Source organism: Lactuca serriola, chromosome 3 (assembly GCF_051521515.1).
Source record: "Lactuca serriola cultivar US96UC23 chromosome 3, Lser_US96UC23_V15, whole genome shotgun sequence".
NCBI classification, from domain to species: Eukaryota; Viridiplantae; Streptophyta; class Magnoliopsida; order Asterales; family Asteraceae; genus Lactuca; species Lactuca serriola.
The window spans coordinates 81,384,956-81,405,378 of record NC_136410.1 but is presented as its reverse complement, the minus strand read 5'-3'; the positions used below and the strand labels follow the sequence as shown (position 1 = coordinate 81,405,378).

Below are 20,423 nucleotides of genomic sequence, written 5' to 3'. Positions count from 1 at the left end.
CATTTTCAACCCACCAACTCATTTAACTTTAATTTATATTTAATTTAATAATTATTTAGATATTATCATGTATTAATCTAAGTATTAGTTTATAAATTACAATGTTTGTTATTATTTATGTTTTAAAAAATGGAATCCTAATTCCTATATTTTCTCTTGGTATGGACAACACTAGCCATTTTAAAAAAATCACTTAAAAATTAGATATATTTAATGTTATTTGAACAATTTCTTTGTATATATTAATTAGGATTGCGTTTTTGTCATACTTTGAAATTTTATTTAAGTTTATAACTAATTTAAGTGGTGTAAATTTTAGTTAATTTATTTATTTATTTTTATTTTAAATGGGTCAATCCAAATTTAACCAATTTATTTAATAGGTTGACTTGGAAACTACATAAACGGGTCAACCCGATGACAACTCATTTATCTGAAAGTAGGGATGACATTTGGACCGGGGAACCGGCCGAAACCGGAACTTAAATCGGATAGAACTGATCGGGCCGGGACCGAGACGATATTCTTGTTGATTTTTGAAACCGGAACCGATTGAACATGATTTGGTATAACCGGCAAAAACCGGAACCGTATGTTGTTATTTCTCGATGACCGGTTCCAACATTAAAGACACGACAAAAACCGGTAGGAACCGGAACCGGCGGGCCGGTTCGGTTCCTATTTTCCACCAAGTTTGGTTCCCAGGCCGGTTCCGATGCTCATCCCTATCTGAAAGGTTGGATTGGGTTGGAAATATCAACCCATTTAAATAAACCAGTTGGGTTGGGTTGAAAATTTCAACCCAATTAATAAATGAGTTGAACCCAAACCCAGACCGACTCATTGTCAGATCTAACTAATTTTAATCGATAAGCATGAGTTTCTTCATAATTTCCCTCCAACTACAAGGGCGTTAGATGTTGAATCTTCCCATGTATAAGACACAACCTGATAGACTTTTAAACACCATTTTTTTATGATGTGTGTTTTAGGAATGATTTTGAATTTATATAATCTTTACATGGTTCTTTATGTGTGTATTTACCAAGATTATATAGTTGTTTTTATACATTTTGGGATGTTAACACCAATCTCCTATACGAGAGAGCTTTAACCAGTTCAAGTGTATATGGTAGCAACTTGAATCATATGAACATAGTTTGCTAAACGATTGGATATCACAAATGAAATAAGAAACTACATCCATAAGCATACATGATTCCAGTTGAATTTTGAGTTACATCTGTAATATATAGAGTTGGTCATCCAACCATAGTGATAGATGGTTAATACAAAAGAAAAAAAAAACACATGAACTTCATACTTGTGGATTAACCGGTGTGGTTATTTTGTGTACTAGTTAACCTATCAAATGTATTTTTGACATGTACATTCAATTTTATACACATTCCATCACAATACTATACTAATCGAGTACTTGAAAACCGTAAAAATCGTTTGACACATGAAATTCTATTGGCAATATCCTTATAGAATGCAGCAACTTCGAGTTTTTTCCCATTTTTCTTTACTCTCGAGTACCTACTTGTAAATGTGAGGATTACCTTCTTCTCCTTGATCATTATCTCCATGGACTCCATCTCCCCTACACGTTTAGAAAAGTAGATATTTAGTTCATCAATAATAAAACAAAAATAAATTATAAACATATACTTATATTCTCATAACCATATTAAAATCATAGCTTATTTTATATGTATATTGAATGCAATTTTATTGCATGAAACTTCAATGACATTAAGTTTGATATTAGTTGATTTATTATCTCCATGGATTGATCCATTTCCCCTTTCTTTGTGTGTAGGTTTTTTAATGATAGTTTCCGCATAGGTCTTTGTGCTAGAAAATATAAACCAATAAGAAATGGCCACGACACAAGAGGTAGGAAATCTGACAAGAACGTATCGACTTTTAGGAAAAACAACATATTGATTATTGAAAAAGTGCAAATGGACCCCGATTTTAAAAGGTATCCCATGTCAAAAATGTCCAATTTCTTGTACTTATTGGTATCCACCCATATGAATAAAGTAGTAATATAGAATTTACTCTTTCAAACTGAAAATACCATATGAATAAAGTGTTGGCTTTTTTTCAATGATGTTTATTTGTTAGTTTCGAGTTTACAGAAAAGTAGTATTTTTAATTAAGATTCATCTTTTAATCATTTTTATCACTAACCATCTACTCTAAAAATTAATTCTAATTTTATACTATAGTTTACTTTAATCAAATTACTTTATTTATTAAAATTAATATATAAATATTTTATTTAATGGAATAATCATAAAGTTAACCATATGTTTCTGGAAGATATATAAAAAATGACTATTTTTGAACATTTGTAAAAAAAAAAAACTTATTTTTTAAATAACTATATCAGATTTCAATGATATATAGAATATATAAGGTGTATTTGATTTTATCATTTACATCAAACACTTCAAAAGTATATTTATCTCTAAAATCTTAAATATTTAATATTATTGATGTTTCAACTACATAGTCTTCTTTCCCCAATACGTAGTCATCAGGAATCCAAAATATATTTATTTGTCAAAAAAATATAATTTTGATAAGACATAAAGTTAATCCAAAACAAATTTGATCTATTCTTAAATGTCTCATTATGGACGGACCAACATTTTCATAAATGCCTCAAAAGTTAGTTATAATAAGATAATATCCTCATTTTTAACATCAATTTTGTGATTATGATAAATATAAATTAGTTAAAATACAATAATATACTAAAATATAAATTCAATAAACAAATAATTTTAAAAAGATAAAATATTATTTTAGAATAATGAATAACATTTTTGGAGAAAGTTTAGCTTCCTTTAAGCGAACTTTTACACTTAAATGAGCTATTATTTTATATTTAGAGATGGGTAGAAAGTAGAAACCATCCACTAATGGTTCTCTTACTGATTACTAATTTATTCTTTACCAATTAGTAATTTATATACCTGACTTGTAGTTAAAAGTTATAAATGTGAAGCATTCATTCTAGCTAATTCAGTAGTAGTGTTGACAAAACAAATATTTTGGTTGCTCATATAAATTGTCAGAACTATAATATTTATAATATTAATAAGAAAATAAAGAAATAAATGAACATTATATGTCAATGCAAAAGTCAAACAATAATACGCCAACAATAACCGATCATTAATGTCATCTGTGGACTCTACCTTATAATAATAGAATATTAAATTGTAGCACTACCTTTGTTCCATACGAATATAAGAAAATAAGGTTAAATTGCTACAATTTCAGAAAATATTATAGAAAAAAAAAGTAGCATTTTTCACATGATTGGATGAGTTATATATATTGTAAGTAAATATCAAAATCAAATGGTAAGGATACAAACATATTCATTTTTACAATATTTTATTAATGTAACATTTTATATCTCCTAGATCATATTTCATTCAATTTTATAGAAGTTAAATCACATAAAAGAAACTTCACTTGGAACAAGAGGAGAAAAAGAAAAACAAAACAATTTGGAAAAACAATAGTAACCATCTCAATATGTATTCCAATTATTTTTATAAAAAAAATGATAGAATTAGTATAAGCTATTTTAAAAAACATTCCTATTTCAAAGAAGATCTTCCTCCTCAAAATCATGACACTCCACAAACTCAAAGATAATCATTAGTTAGTGTAAGAATATAAGTTTATAATATTTAGATTTTTCGAATATATAATTCAACAACAAAAAAAGAAGACATGATATTTTATTTTTATCCATCGACATTTCCTTATTTAAATAAATAGGAAAAATAGGACCCAATATTAGCATATCCTGACACCCAACTGCCTGTTCAACGGCTAGCTACTGGTGGTGTCTCTAGCCTCTACGACGGTGGCTAAAAAAACCGGCCACCGGAAAATCAAGAAATCTTGAAAAAGGAAACACTTACCGTTAAATTTGGAAACAATATTTGCAACTCTATCTTGACACATTTTGCATCGAAAATCCGCCATTAAAACAACTTCTTGAATCTATTTTTACAACAACAATTTGGTCATTACATACGATGGAGGATGAACAGAAACATATGCATAATCTAAACCAAAATGCAGAAAACAAGAACATTACTTACTAAAGGAAAGGTCAAGGATTCAATGGAGGCAAGTGTGGTCGGAAGTTTGACCAAGTTGTTTGACTTTTCCAGTTTCATTTCATCATCTTCTTCTTCTTCTTGAACAGCAGCCATGTCTTCAGCTACTGTAAATTTCTCGAGAATGGTATCTGTGTTTTATTGTATGCGAAAGGGCAAAGAGAAAAGGGAATCCTATCTTTAAAAGGTTTACTTTTACAGTTTCACTGTGAAATAGTCGAAAAAATATGGTAAGGTACAAGTTGTAAGGCATGAAGTACGAGTTATTAAAGTATGGAAAGTGTTGAGCTTGGAAAAGGGTTGCCATTTTTTATGTTCAAGGAATTATGATATCATGATATCAATGTCAAAATTTGCTTGGTGGGGTCCCACCACCATGGGTTAAGATGCGTACAAAACAACAAAGAGTGAAAGATCAATTTCTTGTAAATACAGCAAATTGTAAATATGTCTTATACTATCCCTCAACTATTAAAGTTTTCTACTTTTCATCCTTTGACTTTAAGACTATTTCTATGAAAACTTACTAGACGTTGGAGATGCCAACTGTTGTAGTAGGTAAGTTTTGTCTTGAGTAACATCTTGTAACAAGAAATGCCAAATATCTATGATGATCAAGAATCCACCACTATGCATTTAATATTGTATTAATTCATCCAAACAAATAAATCTAACACACACATAGACTATGCAAATTGGTAAGAAGGAAACATAACCACATAGACCGATTCATTTCAAATTTAGGCAATCTATTTGTAAAAATAAGTTTAAAATAAAAAATGGGGTTAATTTATTTCAATTTGACTATACTTATTTAAAAAGTTTGAATAATATAGATTTATATTTGAAACACAGTGTCATACTGGGAACCCCTTAAAACATCCGTGGTCTATATGTGGTTATGTTTCTTCTTATCAATTTAGATACTTTATGTGTGTTAGATTTATTTGTATTATTTATTTGTTTGGATGAATTAATACAATATTAAATGCATAGTAGGGAGATTCTTGATCATCATTAGATATTTGGCATTTCTTGTTACAAGATGTTACTAAGGCAAAACTTACCTACCACAACAGTTGTCATCTCCAACCTTTAGTAAGTTTTCACAGGAATAGTGTTAAAGTCAAGGGATGAAAAGTAGAAAACTTTGATAGTTAAAGGATACTAGTAGACTTATTTACAAAAAAATTATCATTCACTCTTTGTTGTTTTGTAAAAAACAAGGATTTTAGGGGGTATGTTCCAATTTGTTACGATTCATTTATTTATAGAACATAAAAATCGCTAGTTTTACATCAAAATTATAATTTGATATTTTGTATTTTTTTGACTTAAATTTAACATTGTATATCCTAATTTGTTATAGTTCTGAACATTTGACCGATCAAACCGGTTATCTTCTGACGTGATATGATTGCGTGTCACTTTTGATGATATAAGATGCTTAGGTGTTAAAATTGCTTTTTTTCACAAAAAACACTGTGTTTTCATCTTTTTCAATTTTGACACAAAGCTTTTTTTTAACACTTCATTTTTTGTTCCAAATCGAACATCATTTTTTTCAATTTTGTTTGATGTTGACCAATTTTCATTTGAAACCGTAATTTTTTTACATTGAAAACCAGATAAATACATTTTTTTTCATTAACCATTTTTTTTATTAATACAAGGTTTTTTACGATCAAACAATAATATTATATATAAATATGTGATAGTTAAATTATAACGGTATATTATATTAAATACACAACTTTAAAATGAGTTTGGAGGTGTGGAATGCACAATTATATAAACTAATTTAATATCTAAAACACAATGGTCTGTTGTTTGCTTTAATTACCAAGGGACTGTTCGTTGATATATTCGTGATTTTTGGTTCTTACAGATATACTTCTTTTTCATTTAACATTGCAATAGTGCATAAAAAATATTGTTATAATATAATTATTACATATTTATACATAACATTATGTTTTGAATGTAAAAACCTTGCATTTATATAAAATATGGGTTTTAAATGAAAAAATAAATTTATACGATTTCAAATGGAACAAAAAAATGATATCCGATTTGAAACAAAAAAATGAAATGTCACGTCAACAAAAATGAACAAAATTGGAATAAAAAAAATGATGATCAAATTGGAAAATAAAAAAAAAATCTACGTGTCAAATTATAAAAAAAAAAATTGAAAACTTAGTGTAAAATTTGTAAAAAAAAAAGAAAATTTAATGTCTTTTGTAACATTTTTTTTCAATTTAGACACGTCAACAGGCAATCGGGTTGACCGGTCAAGTAATCAGGAATGTAACAAACTGAAATAAAAGTAATTTGTGACTTTTGTGCTATTTTCCCTAAATTATATTATATGCATTAAAAGTAATTTGTGAAATAAAAATGATTAGAATTTTGATGTAAATTTATTGACTTTTGCACTATTTTCCCTAAATTCTATTATATGCATTAAAAGTAATTTGTGAAATAAAAGTGATCAGAATTTTGATGTAAATTTATTGACTTTTATACTATTTTCCCTAAATTATATTATATGCATTAAAAGTAATTTGTGAAATAAAAGTGAAGAAATCCGATGGTGTTTTTTGTAGCAATCCGAGAGGCTTTGCTATTATGCCCCATCCTGACTGAGGAAGAATTACAAGCACGACAAAAAGAAAGTTAAAGACTACTCAATAAAAAAAAAATACCTTAATTTTATGGAATACCAAGTGATGAAAATATGATATTCACATCGAGTTTCAACCATAAATCCAACTAGTTAGTCATCAAAACTTCTATGGTGCATTGGGGTTAGTTTATTTCAATTTGACTATACTTATTTACAAAGTCTAAATAACCTAGATTCTTCCTTTAGTATAAACAAATCAAATAAGCTCTTAAAATCCTTCTTAGTCCTTCATCGCAGTCATAAATTAAACAAGCTATTAGTTTACATAAATGATTAGCATTAAGATCAAAGAATCATCACATCTATATACATTGTATAATAAATACTATAATTGCAAATGTGAAGGACAATATATCCATACAACAAATGATTCTCGCTATTCATTCCAACACCACAATCCAAAACCAACATCGATCAAAACCCAATTAGTAAAGTTTTAACTAAATTAAACATGTTAAAATCCCCAAATTACAAAACTAAACATCTTTCATGGACACAATGCATAATCTCCCTCTCAAAAACTTGTGTCACAAAAAACAATCCCCAAAATCACCAATCTAAATTGATGCCCCTTGAAATGTATAAATTATCTATGTACTTAATCACCGGAAGTGAAGCTTTTATATATCTTCTCATTTGCACAGCTGCTGATTGCTCTGTCATAAGATTTAGGATCCAAGATTAAAGAGTAATTAAATGAGTCAAACCTCATTTCCCAAGATTTTATTTAAAAAAAAAAAAAAAAAAAAAAAAAAAAAAGATTTTGATGACTAACCAGTTTCATTTAAATTGAGCAGAAGTTGTTCCCTTGATGGAAGAGCACACATTCCTGCAGAAACGGCAGTTCTAACAGCCCATGAATGATATGGCGCACACACTTGTTGATATGCTGATGAAGCTGCATCTTTTAGGGAGTAATCGCTGAATCATCACCACAAGAATATGCAATTAATAACACTAGAATTAATAAATACAATCAGGTGTAATAAGTCGTAAGAACATACTTGGTTGATAGAAAATTCTGGAATAATTCTCGAATTAGGTCAAGACCCTGTCTAACTCTGCGAAGATTACGAGTATGGCTACCATGTGACTTCACTGTCTTGCATTTTACATCATAATCAACGACACTGGTTAAACTCACATAGCGTTCTGATGCTTCTTCTAGATCACGCACCTGAAAACCAAATCGAGCAATTTGAATGAATTGATTTTAACTACCAGATTTAGGGTTTTGAACTCCTTAAAAATCGTCAGTTGAGTTTCAGAAAGAGAAAACAACAAACCTTAGAGGTGTATTCCATCTCGGCGAATTTAAAAGCGATGCCAAGGGAACCGAAGAGCACAGAAACGAAAGAACACGCATCACAAAAAGGCTTTAATTTCAAAACAGCAAAATCACCATTTCTTCCTGCTATAATCAGATCCGAAATTTCCTCAAATGCATCAGCGATCGAAGAAAGAGAGGTCCTTGTTCCAGCGTCTTCAAACTCATCACCAACGCTATAATCCATCCTCTTAAAGTTGCTCCTGAGATCACACGATTTGACATAAGCAACAAAACGCAGTTTCCGAATCATCAATTGCAAAAACTAAAGAAAAATCGTAAGAGAAATCGCGAATTAACGACGAACATACCATTCCGTGCTCCTGTTGGTGGAGCTGAAGTAGGAAAAAAAAGCCATTGAATTTATCTTTTGCGTCTGCTAAGATCCAGATTTGCCCCAAAAGCGTATGATATTGTCGGATAGATTTGGGAGGTTGATGAATGTAAGATTTGCTAGTGTTTGAAACTTGCTGATCACAAGAACAGGGGATGACAGGGAGAACGAAACAGAGGTATAAAAACAGGAGAAAGAAGAATTACTTGGAGCCTAAGTATATTCTGTAAAACTTTAAACAAAACAACGATTACAACTATTTATAGTAATTAAGACAGTATCCTATTCAAACTCTAAATCTGAGAAATAAACTTAGTAAAAGGCAACTTTCCAAAAATATCTCTGTTTTAAAAAAAAATGCTTTTGAAGTTATCAAATCTGATCAACCCAACAATAAAGGGGAGGAATATATGAAGGGAGGTGGCGGTTTCTGTTTATTATACTTTTCGCGCCTCCATGGGACACGTCACACGTGAGTTTGCGCGTGTAAAATCAGATTGAGTGTTCAAATTTAGTTATATATATATAAATGGACCTTGTAATTTGGTCACGTAACATGATTTACCCCTAGTGTTTTGGTTAATGACAAAAGATCCCTTATACGAAAATCAAGTCGATCGAACGTCACAAACCCCAAGAAGTCAAATCTTATTCGTTTTAGATGTTTATATACTTTTTCCCTACCATTTTTTGGTATTATAGATTCAACAATGAACTTCATTTGTTTTGATTAAAACTCTTAAAGTAATTTGGTGGACAAAAAATAGAACTTGCGACGACCTCACCAACATTCTAGAATGAGAATAAAAATTTCGACAAAGATTCATAAATGGTCCATGTGGTTGAACAAATGTTTCAGTTAATCTTTTTATATGAATGGTTCTTATGGTTTTTTAAACTTGCATGAATGGTCCCTGCGGTTTCTACAACTTGCACAAATGGTCTTAGAGAAAATGACCTTATTGTCATTTTTTAATTTCTTTTCGATAAAACTACAAAAATGGTCCCTGTGGTTTCTTATTTTATGTGGTTACGGTCCAAACGTTTGAAAAGTTGCAGATTTTGTCCTTTTCAACAAGTTTTGTTGTGGTTTTGGTCCCTCGTCTGCTAGTTGGCTGTTAACTTCCTTAAAATGACAATTTTACCCCTAGGGACCATTTTTGCAGTTTTGTCTTTTACCATACTATAAGGACCATTTTTGCATACATTCTTTTTTATTTTATTGAAGTATTATTTATTAATAGATATTATTTTTAATATATAATATTATATATTAATAAATATTCTTTTATTGGATTATTAATTTATTTTAGTTGATTTCGTTTATTTTTTTTGTTGGAATAATTATTTTTTATTGAATTATTATACATCAATACATATAGTTTATAATAAATAATATTTATATCATAATAAATATTATATTATTGGATTATTAATTTTTTAGTTAATTTTTGTAATTCCTTTTTTTTAATTATTTTTATTGGATTATTACTTTTAATTTATTATTTTATTCATATACTAAATATCGTTTTATTTGGATTATTAATTTATTTTAGTTAATTCTATTTAAATTTTTTTTTTGTCGAAGTAATTTTTTTTTATTGAATTATTATAAATCAGTACATCTAGTTTTTAGTATATAATATTTATATCATAATAAATATTAGATTATTGGTTTATTATTTTCTTGCAGTTAATTTTGTAATTTCTTTTTTTAAACTATTTTTATTGGATTATTACATTTAATTTATTATTTTCTTCATATATAAATATTATTTTATTGGATTATTAATTTATTTTTAATTTATAATAATACTTCTTGTTAATTTTATTGGTTCTACCACAAAATCGTGGGATACGCCAAATCGTCGTCTCTCATCATCGAAATCGTTAGGACCACTTCCAAACACTTTCATTTCATGTAGCTTATAATGAGAAACCATAGGGAAAATATCACCACCATCACTCGGTCACCACCACCACTTATAATTGTTATAGGGGTTTGTTGTGTAATATGTAGGATATGAAGGATTCCAGTGGATTATGAAGTGGTTGTCGCAGGTGGCTACCAGCAACGCTGGGTGGAATAGGATAAGGTATCTATTGAACCTCCGATGTAGGTGTTTGGAGGTGAACCTGCCAATTTTTGAGGATGATAAGTGATACTTTTATGTATTTCGGCAACTTTGTAGTGCTAATAAAATTAAAAACAATTAATAGTATACATTAAAAATAAAATAAAAATCCAATACGATAATATTTATTATCTTAAAAAAATAATAAATTTAAAAGTAATAATTCAATAATTTAATAATTCGAAAAAACAAAAAAGAAATTACAAAAGTTAATAATCCAATAATGTATTATTTATTATAATATAAATACTATATATTAAAATTAATATTTATTGATATATAATATTCTAATAAAAAATAATTGCTCCAACAAAAAAGAAATTAATAATTCAAAAAAAATATTGTTTTGTTATATATAATAATCCCATAATATAATATTTATTATGATATAAATATTATATATTAAAAACTATATGTACTGATTTATAATAATTCAATAAAAAAGAATTACCTCGAAAAAAAAAATTTAAAAATAGAATTAACTAAAATAAATTAATAATAAAAAAACAATATTTAATATATGAATAAAATAATAAATTAAAAGTAATAATCCAATGAAAAATAATTAAGAAAAGGAATTACAAAAATTAACTAAATAAATTAATAATCTAATAATATAATATTTATTATGACATAAATATTATTTATTAAAAACTATATGTATTGATATATAATAATTCAATAAAAAGGAATTACTCCAACAAAAAAAATTATACGAAATCAACTAAAATAAATTAATAATCCAATAAAAGAATATTTATTAATATATAATATTATTTATTAAAAATAATAGCTATTAATATATAATAATTCAATAAAATAAAAAAGAATGTATGCAAAAATGGTCCTTATAGTATGGTAAAAGACAAAACTGAGAAAATGGTCCCTGGGGTAAAATTGTCATTTTAAGGAAGTTAACAGCCAACTAACAGATGAGGGACCAAAACCACAACAAAACTTGTTGAGAATGACCATATCTGCAACTTTTCAAACGTTTGGACCGTAATCACATAGAATGAGAAACCACAGGGACCATTTTTGCAGTTTTGTCTTTCTTTTATCTTTTCTTAAACTAAATTTAATTATTAAAAAAAATCCCCCACCCCCTCTTTTTGTTTTTGTTTTCATTCTCTTCTTTCTTCTCTCCCTTTACTTCTATTTACCTCATCCATAACCATCATCTCCATCCACCCCCACAATCACGATTGAGGCAAAAACATAATGGGGTACGTTTCAATTGGGAGTTAATATTTCATCTTTGTTGAATTGAATAGTGAGTAGTTTGAATTTTTTGAGTAAATTGGAGAGGAGAGGCAAAGGAAAACAACATTACGCCCACAAGTTATTGGTTTATACATGGACGTATCAGCGAGGGTGTGTTGTATCGAACTCTAAAGGAAAATGTGGGAGAAAATAAAGATGAGAGAGAGAAAGAGAGAGAGGTTGGTGTGTTACGAATTCCTTGGAATGTTTTTACCAATATTAATACAATGTACGAATTTAAACTGTTCAAACATAACATTATTTTGAGACGAGTACTCGCTATTCTAATTACTAGCAAAGATCTATGACCCACACACATCTTGAATCTTTGAACCTCTAGTGGAATCAGCAACATAGACAAACGAACAAATGATGACCACATTTGAAATTAAGAGCAAAAACTCAATAGAGTAGGAGATAGACTATTCATAGCAATTTTTTGGTTGATAGATTAATTATCACAAACTTGTATGCCACAACCAAGACTAAAATAGCAGCAACGATTTTTAACCAAATGGAACAACTATTGTGATAGAAAAAAGACAAAATGTGAAGGTTCAAAATACAAATAAATAACAAAGGAGAGAGAGAGAGAGTAACAATTCAATTTCTGTCTTTCCCAACACCACCACTAGTATACGCACTTGACAATTAAAAAAAAAAATAGAAAAAAAAAAAAAGCAAACCAAGAAAACAGAAGTAGAAAGAAATAACCATGAAGATTGATCTGGTCTCTGGTTCTGGTTCTGGTCCCACCACCATTTATCAACAAACAAGGAGTCTACTAGTCTTCAAACTCATGCATATGATCTAACAGGTAATTAGCTGCAAGCTCTTCATTCTTGTTGCATGCGAAAAACACCTCTAACACTAGTGCTCTATCAAATCCCATTGCTTCAAGCTAAATATATATATTTCACATAAAAACAAATATCATTTTTATTTTCAATTCATATATAACAAACTACTAGTGGAAAACTAAAAAATACAAATATAAAAACTCACGCGTTCAATGGCTTCACGTTCCTCAGGAGTAACAGTCACAGCCTGTGGCATCGCTGCAGCAAGATCTCCAAGTACGTTCCTGGAATTCAAACCATCTCATTCTTCAAGGACTAAAGTGTAAAATTTAAAACTACATTATCATTTATGAAGAAAAAAAAAGAATAACTTACTCTCCCCCTTCAACAGGCTCATTGATCAAACGAAGGAAATCAGCTTGATGCTCTTGAATCAGTCTCACCAGGTGTGGATTTTGCTTCCCCAACTCTTGTAGCATAGGCTATCAATCAACATCACAATTATTAATTATATAACCATATTCTTTTTTCTAAAAATATAATAAATGTTTTGTAAACAAATTTGCCAAATAAATACCTGCAAGATTTGGGGATTAGCCTGCACCATGGCTCGAAGTGCTTGAAACTGAAAACACAAATATAAATTATATTTTTTCATTTTATTGATAATATAATTAATTATGTTTGACTAGCTAATAAATAAATACCTGTGGACTGTTACGAAGAAAATCCAGGTTGCCAGCAGCACCAGCAGGAGCATTTGCGCCCATGTCAGGAAGTCCCTGGACCAAACACGACAAGTTTACAATCTACAGGGTCTAAAACGAAAATTGACAAACTGAAAGTCAAGAAAAATATTGAATACCTGAGGGAAGAGATCCAAAGGGTTTGAATTTGGTCCACTTGGAGGAACGACTGCAGCTGGCGGGGGCTGAGCAGCCTGCAGACCTGGGAGTGGTGAAACTCCGGCAGCTGGTGGGAGTTCTGCTGGCTCTGGTATACCCTGACAACATACATGGTAAAATTATAAATTTAATACATTTTTATATTTAATTATTAAAATAGAAATAGAAAAAAAAAATCAAAAAAGACTTACAGAATAGAGATATTCAACAGCTCTTTCTGGATTATTGAAAGCAGCACGAAGAGCTCGAACAACTGTATCCCTATCCCAGTTTCCTCCTCCCATATCAAGAAGATGTTGAATTGTACCTTCTAAATTACTTCCTGATACAAGATTTGATGCTACTTGATCATATACATTCCCAGTCCTATATCAAAAAAAAAAAACAAAAAAAAACTATCACTCATTAATTAATAAATAATAAAGACTAATTGTATTTCAAGGTTATGAGAGAAATGCTGACGTGGCATTCACAACAGGTGCTGGATCGGAAGCTGGAGGAGCAGGTGAAGGAGCAGACACAGGCCTGGAAATGTAAAAAATATTAGCTGAACGAATCCGAAATATAAATAAAGAAATTAAAGATGTAGAAAAAGATCTACTGTGTGACAGGTGGCGGAGCCTGAGTGGCTGCTTGTGCAGGGGGAGTTGCGCTTGTCTGAGGTGCCTTCATTGCATGACAATATGACAATAAACATTAAAAGTTGGATAAAAAAAGATATAAACTTTTTTTTAAAGAAAGTACTACCTTTGGGGCGGATGCTGCTGTTGAAGCTTCACCAGAGGTTGGCTTAGTCTGTAATTAATTATAAATTAGATTGTGTTTGAATATTGGATATGATGATGTGAAAATGTTGTATGGGGTTACTTTTTTTTTGTTTTTTACCTTGGATAACATGATGACAATGAAAGAATTTTCAGCCACTTTGTTTTCTTCTAAGGTGGTGGCATCTTTAAGCACTTTGCCTTGATGGATAAGCATTTGTTGTGCAGCAGGATAAACATCTCCCTGAACACTTTCTATATTTTTCTTCACATCAGCAACCTGAATCAACAATCATCATATCTTTATTCAGAACTCCAATATAAAAACCGTTTCAAGAAATCCACAGTTTAAATGATTGCCTTATATATAGATTGTATTTACGTAAAATAGCTTTATATAGCTATGTGAAACATTCAACTAATTGATTTCCAGCATTAAATTGTTAAACCTGAAAAAAGTCAAATGCCATTTACTCGTTTGTCGCTGTTTTCTAAAGTAAATAAGTAATCACTTTGTGGATAGTAACTAGATCAATTTAATGAGTTCATAGACTATACTGAATATAAGAGCAGCTGATTTCTCTAACAAGGTGGCAGCTTCAACCACATACTTCCCATTCCAGTTCAAAGGAGCAGTGATTTACTATTCTTGAAAACAAATAAACAATCATGTAAGCATGAAACATGCTTCATCCAACAATTTCACATATCAATTCTAATAATTCATAGCGATTCACAATTCATATAACTCCCTGTTAGATGAATAAAACAAAAGTACACAGAGTTAGATGCGTTGGAGTATTTCGATTATGATTACTTAATATTTTCACTGAAACTGATCAATTGACATGAACGAAAAAAAAAACACAATATAATTACTAATACGGAATACCGCAACTTAAACCCTAAGGAATCAATTTCATAATCCAAAAGGCAAAAATCATGCTATAAACATTATCGAGTAAAACTTCAGATCAAACAACGCATAAAACCCTAGCTTCCAATCGATTACACATAGAACCATCACGATTCGTTAAAAAAAGAAACAAAAGAAGCAGAATTGAAACGAGACGAACCGTGTCCTCGGATTTTACTTCGATTTCGAAGTGAGTCCCCTTCAATGTTTTCACAAAAACCTTCATCTTTCAATTTGTCGTCTACAGTCACAACTCGAATCAAATAAGCTATCGAATTACGTGACGAAAACCAAAGATGAGAGAATCAGAGATTATATAAGCCAACAAGCAATCGGAAACTTGATAATGCGAAAAACAAATTAAAAGCATACTCACCGATTTCGTCTTCTGTGCGTCTGTGTGTGTGCGAGAAGGGTGTGGGGCGTATACGGTGGTATACCCCCTTTCTCAAGGCAAGGGGAAAAGGTTGAGTTGCCATGGCCACGCGCCAGATATCTATAGTGATTACACGCGATTATTGGGCCAGGCCCATATACATGAAACATATACTGGGCTCTATGCAGATAACTGTGGCCCAAATTGAATAAAACTTAGTCCACTAATAAACTTGTTTTTTTGGGCCTTGTGTGATCCAATCAATATTCTCAGTTTAGCTTTATCTTTTCATATGATGTGAGATGGATCCAATGTTATATCTTATTGTTAATTGATTAAGAATTAATATAATAGAAAAATGATTAAAAATAAAATAAAGTATATATGTGGAGCAGTCTAGAAGTGTTTCGATATGTATATACTAGTGTTTTTAAGCTTTCAAAATACATTATTTAAGATTTGGAGAGCTATTTTATTAAATACATTTTATAATCAAAATTAATTTATTAATTATTATTGGAACATGAAAAATAAATAGAAAAAACAGCACGTCGACATATCCCGACATCCAGAAATCAAATTGTTTTAGACCTTCTATGATCTATCTCGAATCTTCAATTTTGACACCTGTGATGCTTATCAATGATGGCTATTATAATATTCAGAGTTATTGTTTTTTTGAATTACAATATTTTTTTTTATCGGAAGATATCTTATATTATTTTATGGTGCAATAAAATATCATTATTGTATAGTCTTCATGAAAATAAAAACACGAATGCTTTCTTTAATTTTCTATATATGGGCTTTGGCTTTTAATTTTGAGACGATAGAGCATCTTTATGATAAATATGATCCCATAACAGTATTTAAAAGTGCTTGATATAAAAGTTTCATTTAAATATTAAACCCAAAATATTATATATATATATATATATATATATATATATATATATATATATATATATATATATATATATATATATATATATATATAATACGGTAAAGTTTCATTTGAGACGGACATAATTTTGTAAGACCGTAAAACCAATTTTTTTAATGAAATATTCTAATATTCTAGTTTTCGTAAAAATATAATATGTATAGTATTTTAACATTATATATTTTTAGAATATTTTAATATAATATATGTTAAAAATATTGTTTTAGAATATCATAATATTACATGTATTATAATTTTTTGAATAACAGAATATTAAAATATTTCACTAAAAAAATGGTCTCACGACCTTACAAAATTAGACTCGTCTCAAATGAATCTAACCATATATAATACAATAGCATTATTAATCAAGTAACTAAGGAACCAATCAAAAATGTCAGAATTTAAAACGATCAACAACAAATTGAAAGATTGTAGACTTTTAAAGTTGACTCACATGCACCGGATTATAACAAAACTCAGTTTCTTTTTTTAGTTTAATTTTTTTAGGCCATGTTTTTATATATAAAAAAACCGAATATACCGTTGTTCATGGTTTTCCATCATCTTTCCATAGAAATCCATATTTATATATAAAAAGTAAACTTTTTTTTTCAAAAAAAAAAACCCACTTTATTTTCTTTGTTTTTTGAAAAGTTAAGTTTTATTTTTTATTGAAAAAAAACTTAATAAATATATCAAAATTCATTTTTTTGTACTTTTAAAAATAGATTCATATTGATGTTTAAAATAAAAAATCAAAATTTCAGTTCAGATTCACGGTATGAATAATAGTAAGTCAAATTCACATTATGAATTTTGAAAACTAAATTATACAAAATTTAGATTCACAATGTAAATAACTTCATTTGTTGATTAAAAAAATTATTTTAAGAGTAATTAAAACATTATAATATTATAAAACTATATGGAAATATATTTCGGTTCAATTGTAAATTTCACTTAATTTGTGAATGATCAAATAGTTGAAATAGCTAGTGAGGTACTCAGATTCATATTCTAAATGTTAAAATTGAAATATTTATAGTTTAGAATTTTGATTCATAGTGTAAATTTGAGCTGATCGATATTTTTTTTTAAATCGATGTTGATATCTATTAATAAATGTCAAAAAAATGGGAATTTTTGTATAATTAGTTTTTTTTATAAAAATAAACTTAAATATTGAAAAAAAAAACAAAACGAAGTGGTTTTTTTCGAAAAAAAGTTTGTTATTTATATATCAACATAGATCTCTATGGAAAGAGGGCGGAAAATCGTGAAGAACGGTATATTTGGTTTTTTTCCGATATAAAAAACATGGCTTAAAAAATTTTAAACAAAAAAAATGTGGGTTTTTTTTGTAAAGAGTTGAGTTTAGTATAATTCGGTGTATGTGCGTCCAATTCATAAATGTACATTCATTCCTTTCACTCTTAATCATTATGATTTTTGATGCTCGTGATTGGCTCCTTGTTTCGTTGCTAATAATAGTTTTCTATTGAACCTCACCATATAAACGTAGGAATAATCATTTTACTTATTTTAAGAAAATGATTAAAATACATATTATTGAATTAAATATAATTGAAAAATATCATCTAATTTAATTATAAGGGTATTTTGGTCACTTAATATAGATTTAATAAAGGAAAACTGCATATTTTAAGGGATCATAAATTTTATTAATTTAAAAAATCCGATTTTACGAATTATAATTCTTTTAATTCAAACATTCTAACATAATATGTTTAACCATAAAATAATAAAAATATTCTTGAACCTATTTCTTGATCATGACTTTACAAACTTCTTGTAGAATAACAAATTCTCGAACCATCGATTCAAGAATAAAAACAAAAATTAAATTAATTCTTATAGAATACGAGTAACAATTGCTAAGAATTATATTTATTGTTAAAGAATAAAACTAAAAAACTTTCAAATCGGAAAAAAAAAACATCAAAATCTAACAAATACACTAATACATTCTAACATAATAATGTTACTAAGAATCATTTTCAATTTTATGGTCCGTTCTTCAAGCATCAACTTCTGTGAAAACAAATCCAATTGTAGTTTAAAATCTAATAACGCATTAGCAAATGAAAAATAAAAAACTAAATTTCTTTGGAAAAATATGCAGACTTGTGACTTGCACCAAAACCAATAACCAAGAATTGTAGAACATGCATAAATCAGTGAGAAAATATCTATATTCCATTCCAACAGAACTAGAATTCGTGATTTCATTTTGATAGAATTGGAATTCAAGATTCAATTACCGTATGCATTCTGTTGGAAATATATCCAAGTAAAAAAAATGCATAAATCAGTAAATCGGTAGAATATGCATAAATCAGTCAACAAATATCCAAGTAAACTTTTGGGATACCCGATATCATATGAAAAATATTTGTAATTTATCCAACAATAGAAGATTGAAATAATGCCATAATGGGTATACATGTTCCACTTTCCAATAGCATCTCCACTTCCAATTCATACTGACACAATGTTAAATATAATCTGCCAACTCAATTTTTTTTATAGAATTCAAAAGTTGTTTAGTAGAGAAGGAACAAATAAGTTGAGAAAATTGTAGAGCTAGAAAGAGGAAACTTACATGTGGTTCATCAAGAAGAACACTAAACGTAAAGTGGAACCCATTTACCATCGCCCCGTTCCCTAAATCAAAACCCTACCTGGTGGCGAAAATGGAACTAGTAGAAGGTAACAATGACACTTTATGTATTCTAGACAAGTACACATTTTAGACAAGTACACAATTTATTATAAACTTGAAAGAATTTTTAATATGGTGTAATTACCTGCTAAGTGAACAAGGCATTTATCCCCAATTCTACATGAATCCAGATTCAAGCTCTCCAGCATATGTCAAAGCTTACGTGTATGAACTTTTGGAAAATACTAGTATGCTAAGTGCACATGAATGTTAGAGATTTCACCTTTTAGGTGTGCCAGGACAACATTTGACACTGTTCTTCGGTGTGCTCAGGTGGTCAGGATAAGTCAAATTCTTTGGCACCTCCGCCTAGACTTGTGTTCGTCAACACTGTCATATATGATCGCTCTATGTCGAACCATTCGAGAGTGTGTGTGTGTGTGTGTTTCACATGGTATAAAGTAGATCTCGCCTTTGATGAATGATGATCGAGAATAGGAGGGTTCAGTGAAAGGTACATAAGAAGGTGCATAGATACAGTGGAAGAAATCAATTGGAGCAGACGAAGATGCAAGAGAGGGAACCACATCACCAACAAACAACATAAGAATAAGCAGTCGGGTTGAATCCAACTGACGACCACCGAAACCTAGCCACAAACAGTGAAAATCGAAAACCACATTTTCAAAACTTGACACTATTCCTTAAGTCCATGCATCTTAATATTAACCGAGCGGCATATAACATCAGAGGCACGAAGCATAGAGAATCGAGAAGCATCTGAGAAGGCATGTGGTATCAAAGAAGAAGGCGATGACAGTATCCGTGGATGCGTTGTGTGGCTGATCACATAAAAGGCCAAATAGCAAGGTTTTTTAAGGAGTCAATTTTTTAGCATAATTATAGGGAATTAAGTATGGAAGTTATTTTTTTTTATCCTAATTAACTATATTTAAGATTAAATTAATTAAATTAAAAATATTAATTAAAATGTAATATTACACAAATACCCTTTTGGAATGATTGACTCACAATCAATCCTACACCCACACAATAATTAGTTAGAATAGTTGAACATCTCTCTCTCTCTCTCTCTCTCTCTCTATATATATATATATATATATA

The 20,423-nt window shown here is 29.1% G+C and overlaps 3 protein-coding genes across 4 annotated transcripts; all 3 read right to left on the bottom strand.

Moving 5' to 3' along the window:
- Positions 1-1,202: 1,202 nt before the first annotated feature.
- LOC145092747 (uncharacterized) lies at positions 1,203-4,437 on the bottom strand. The gene is made up of 3 exons (XM_079030729.1): positions 4,143-4,437; positions 3,960-4,041; positions 1,203-1,606 (listed from the first exon to the last, which is right to left on the bottom strand). The coding sequence occupies exons 1-3, from the start codon at positions 4,254-4,256 to the stop codon at positions 1,422-1,424; spliced, it is 381 nt and encodes a 126-aa protein (XP_078886855.1). The 5' UTR covers positions 4,257-4,437; the 3' UTR covers positions 1,203-1,421.
- A 2,805-nt stretch (positions 4,438-7,242) lies between these two features.
- On the bottom strand, positions 7,243-8,906 carry LOC145094547 (ACD11 homolog protein-like). The gene is made up of 5 exons (XM_079032700.1): positions 8,488-8,906; positions 8,136-8,379; positions 7,854-8,026; positions 7,625-7,770; positions 7,243-7,505 (listed from the first exon to the last, which is right to left on the bottom strand). The coding sequence occupies exons 1-5, from the start codon at positions 8,532-8,534 to the stop codon at positions 7,399-7,401; spliced, it is 717 nt and encodes a 238-aa protein (XP_078888826.1). The 5' UTR covers positions 8,535-8,906; the 3' UTR covers positions 7,243-7,398.
- Positions 8,907-12,411: 3,505 nt separating this feature from the next.
- On the bottom strand, positions 12,412-15,763 carry LOC145092746 (ubiquitin receptor RAD23c-like). 2 transcript variants are annotated; one of them, XM_079030728.1, is made up of 13 exons: positions 15,670-15,763; positions 15,454-15,534; positions 14,499-14,657; positions 14,361-14,408; positions 14,215-14,279; positions 14,076-14,138; positions 13,805-13,979; positions 13,574-13,711; positions 13,416-13,490; positions 13,286-13,333; positions 13,084-13,190; positions 12,914-12,992; positions 12,412-12,809 (listed from the first exon to the last, which is right to left on the bottom strand). In XM_079030728.1, exons 2-13 carry the CDS (start codon positions 15,517-15,519, stop codon positions 12,693-12,695), a joined length of 1,140 nt encoding a protein of 379 aa, XP_078886854.1. In that variant the 5' UTR covers positions 15,520-15,534; positions 15,670-15,763; the 3' UTR covers positions 12,412-12,692. The 2 variants fall into 2 exon arrangements, with proteins under 2 accessions (XP_078886854.1, XP_078886853.1); XM_079030727.1 differs by having other exon boundaries at positions 15,454-15,561; positions 15,670-15,759.
- Between the last annotated feature and the right edge of the window lie 4,660 nt (positions 15,764-20,423).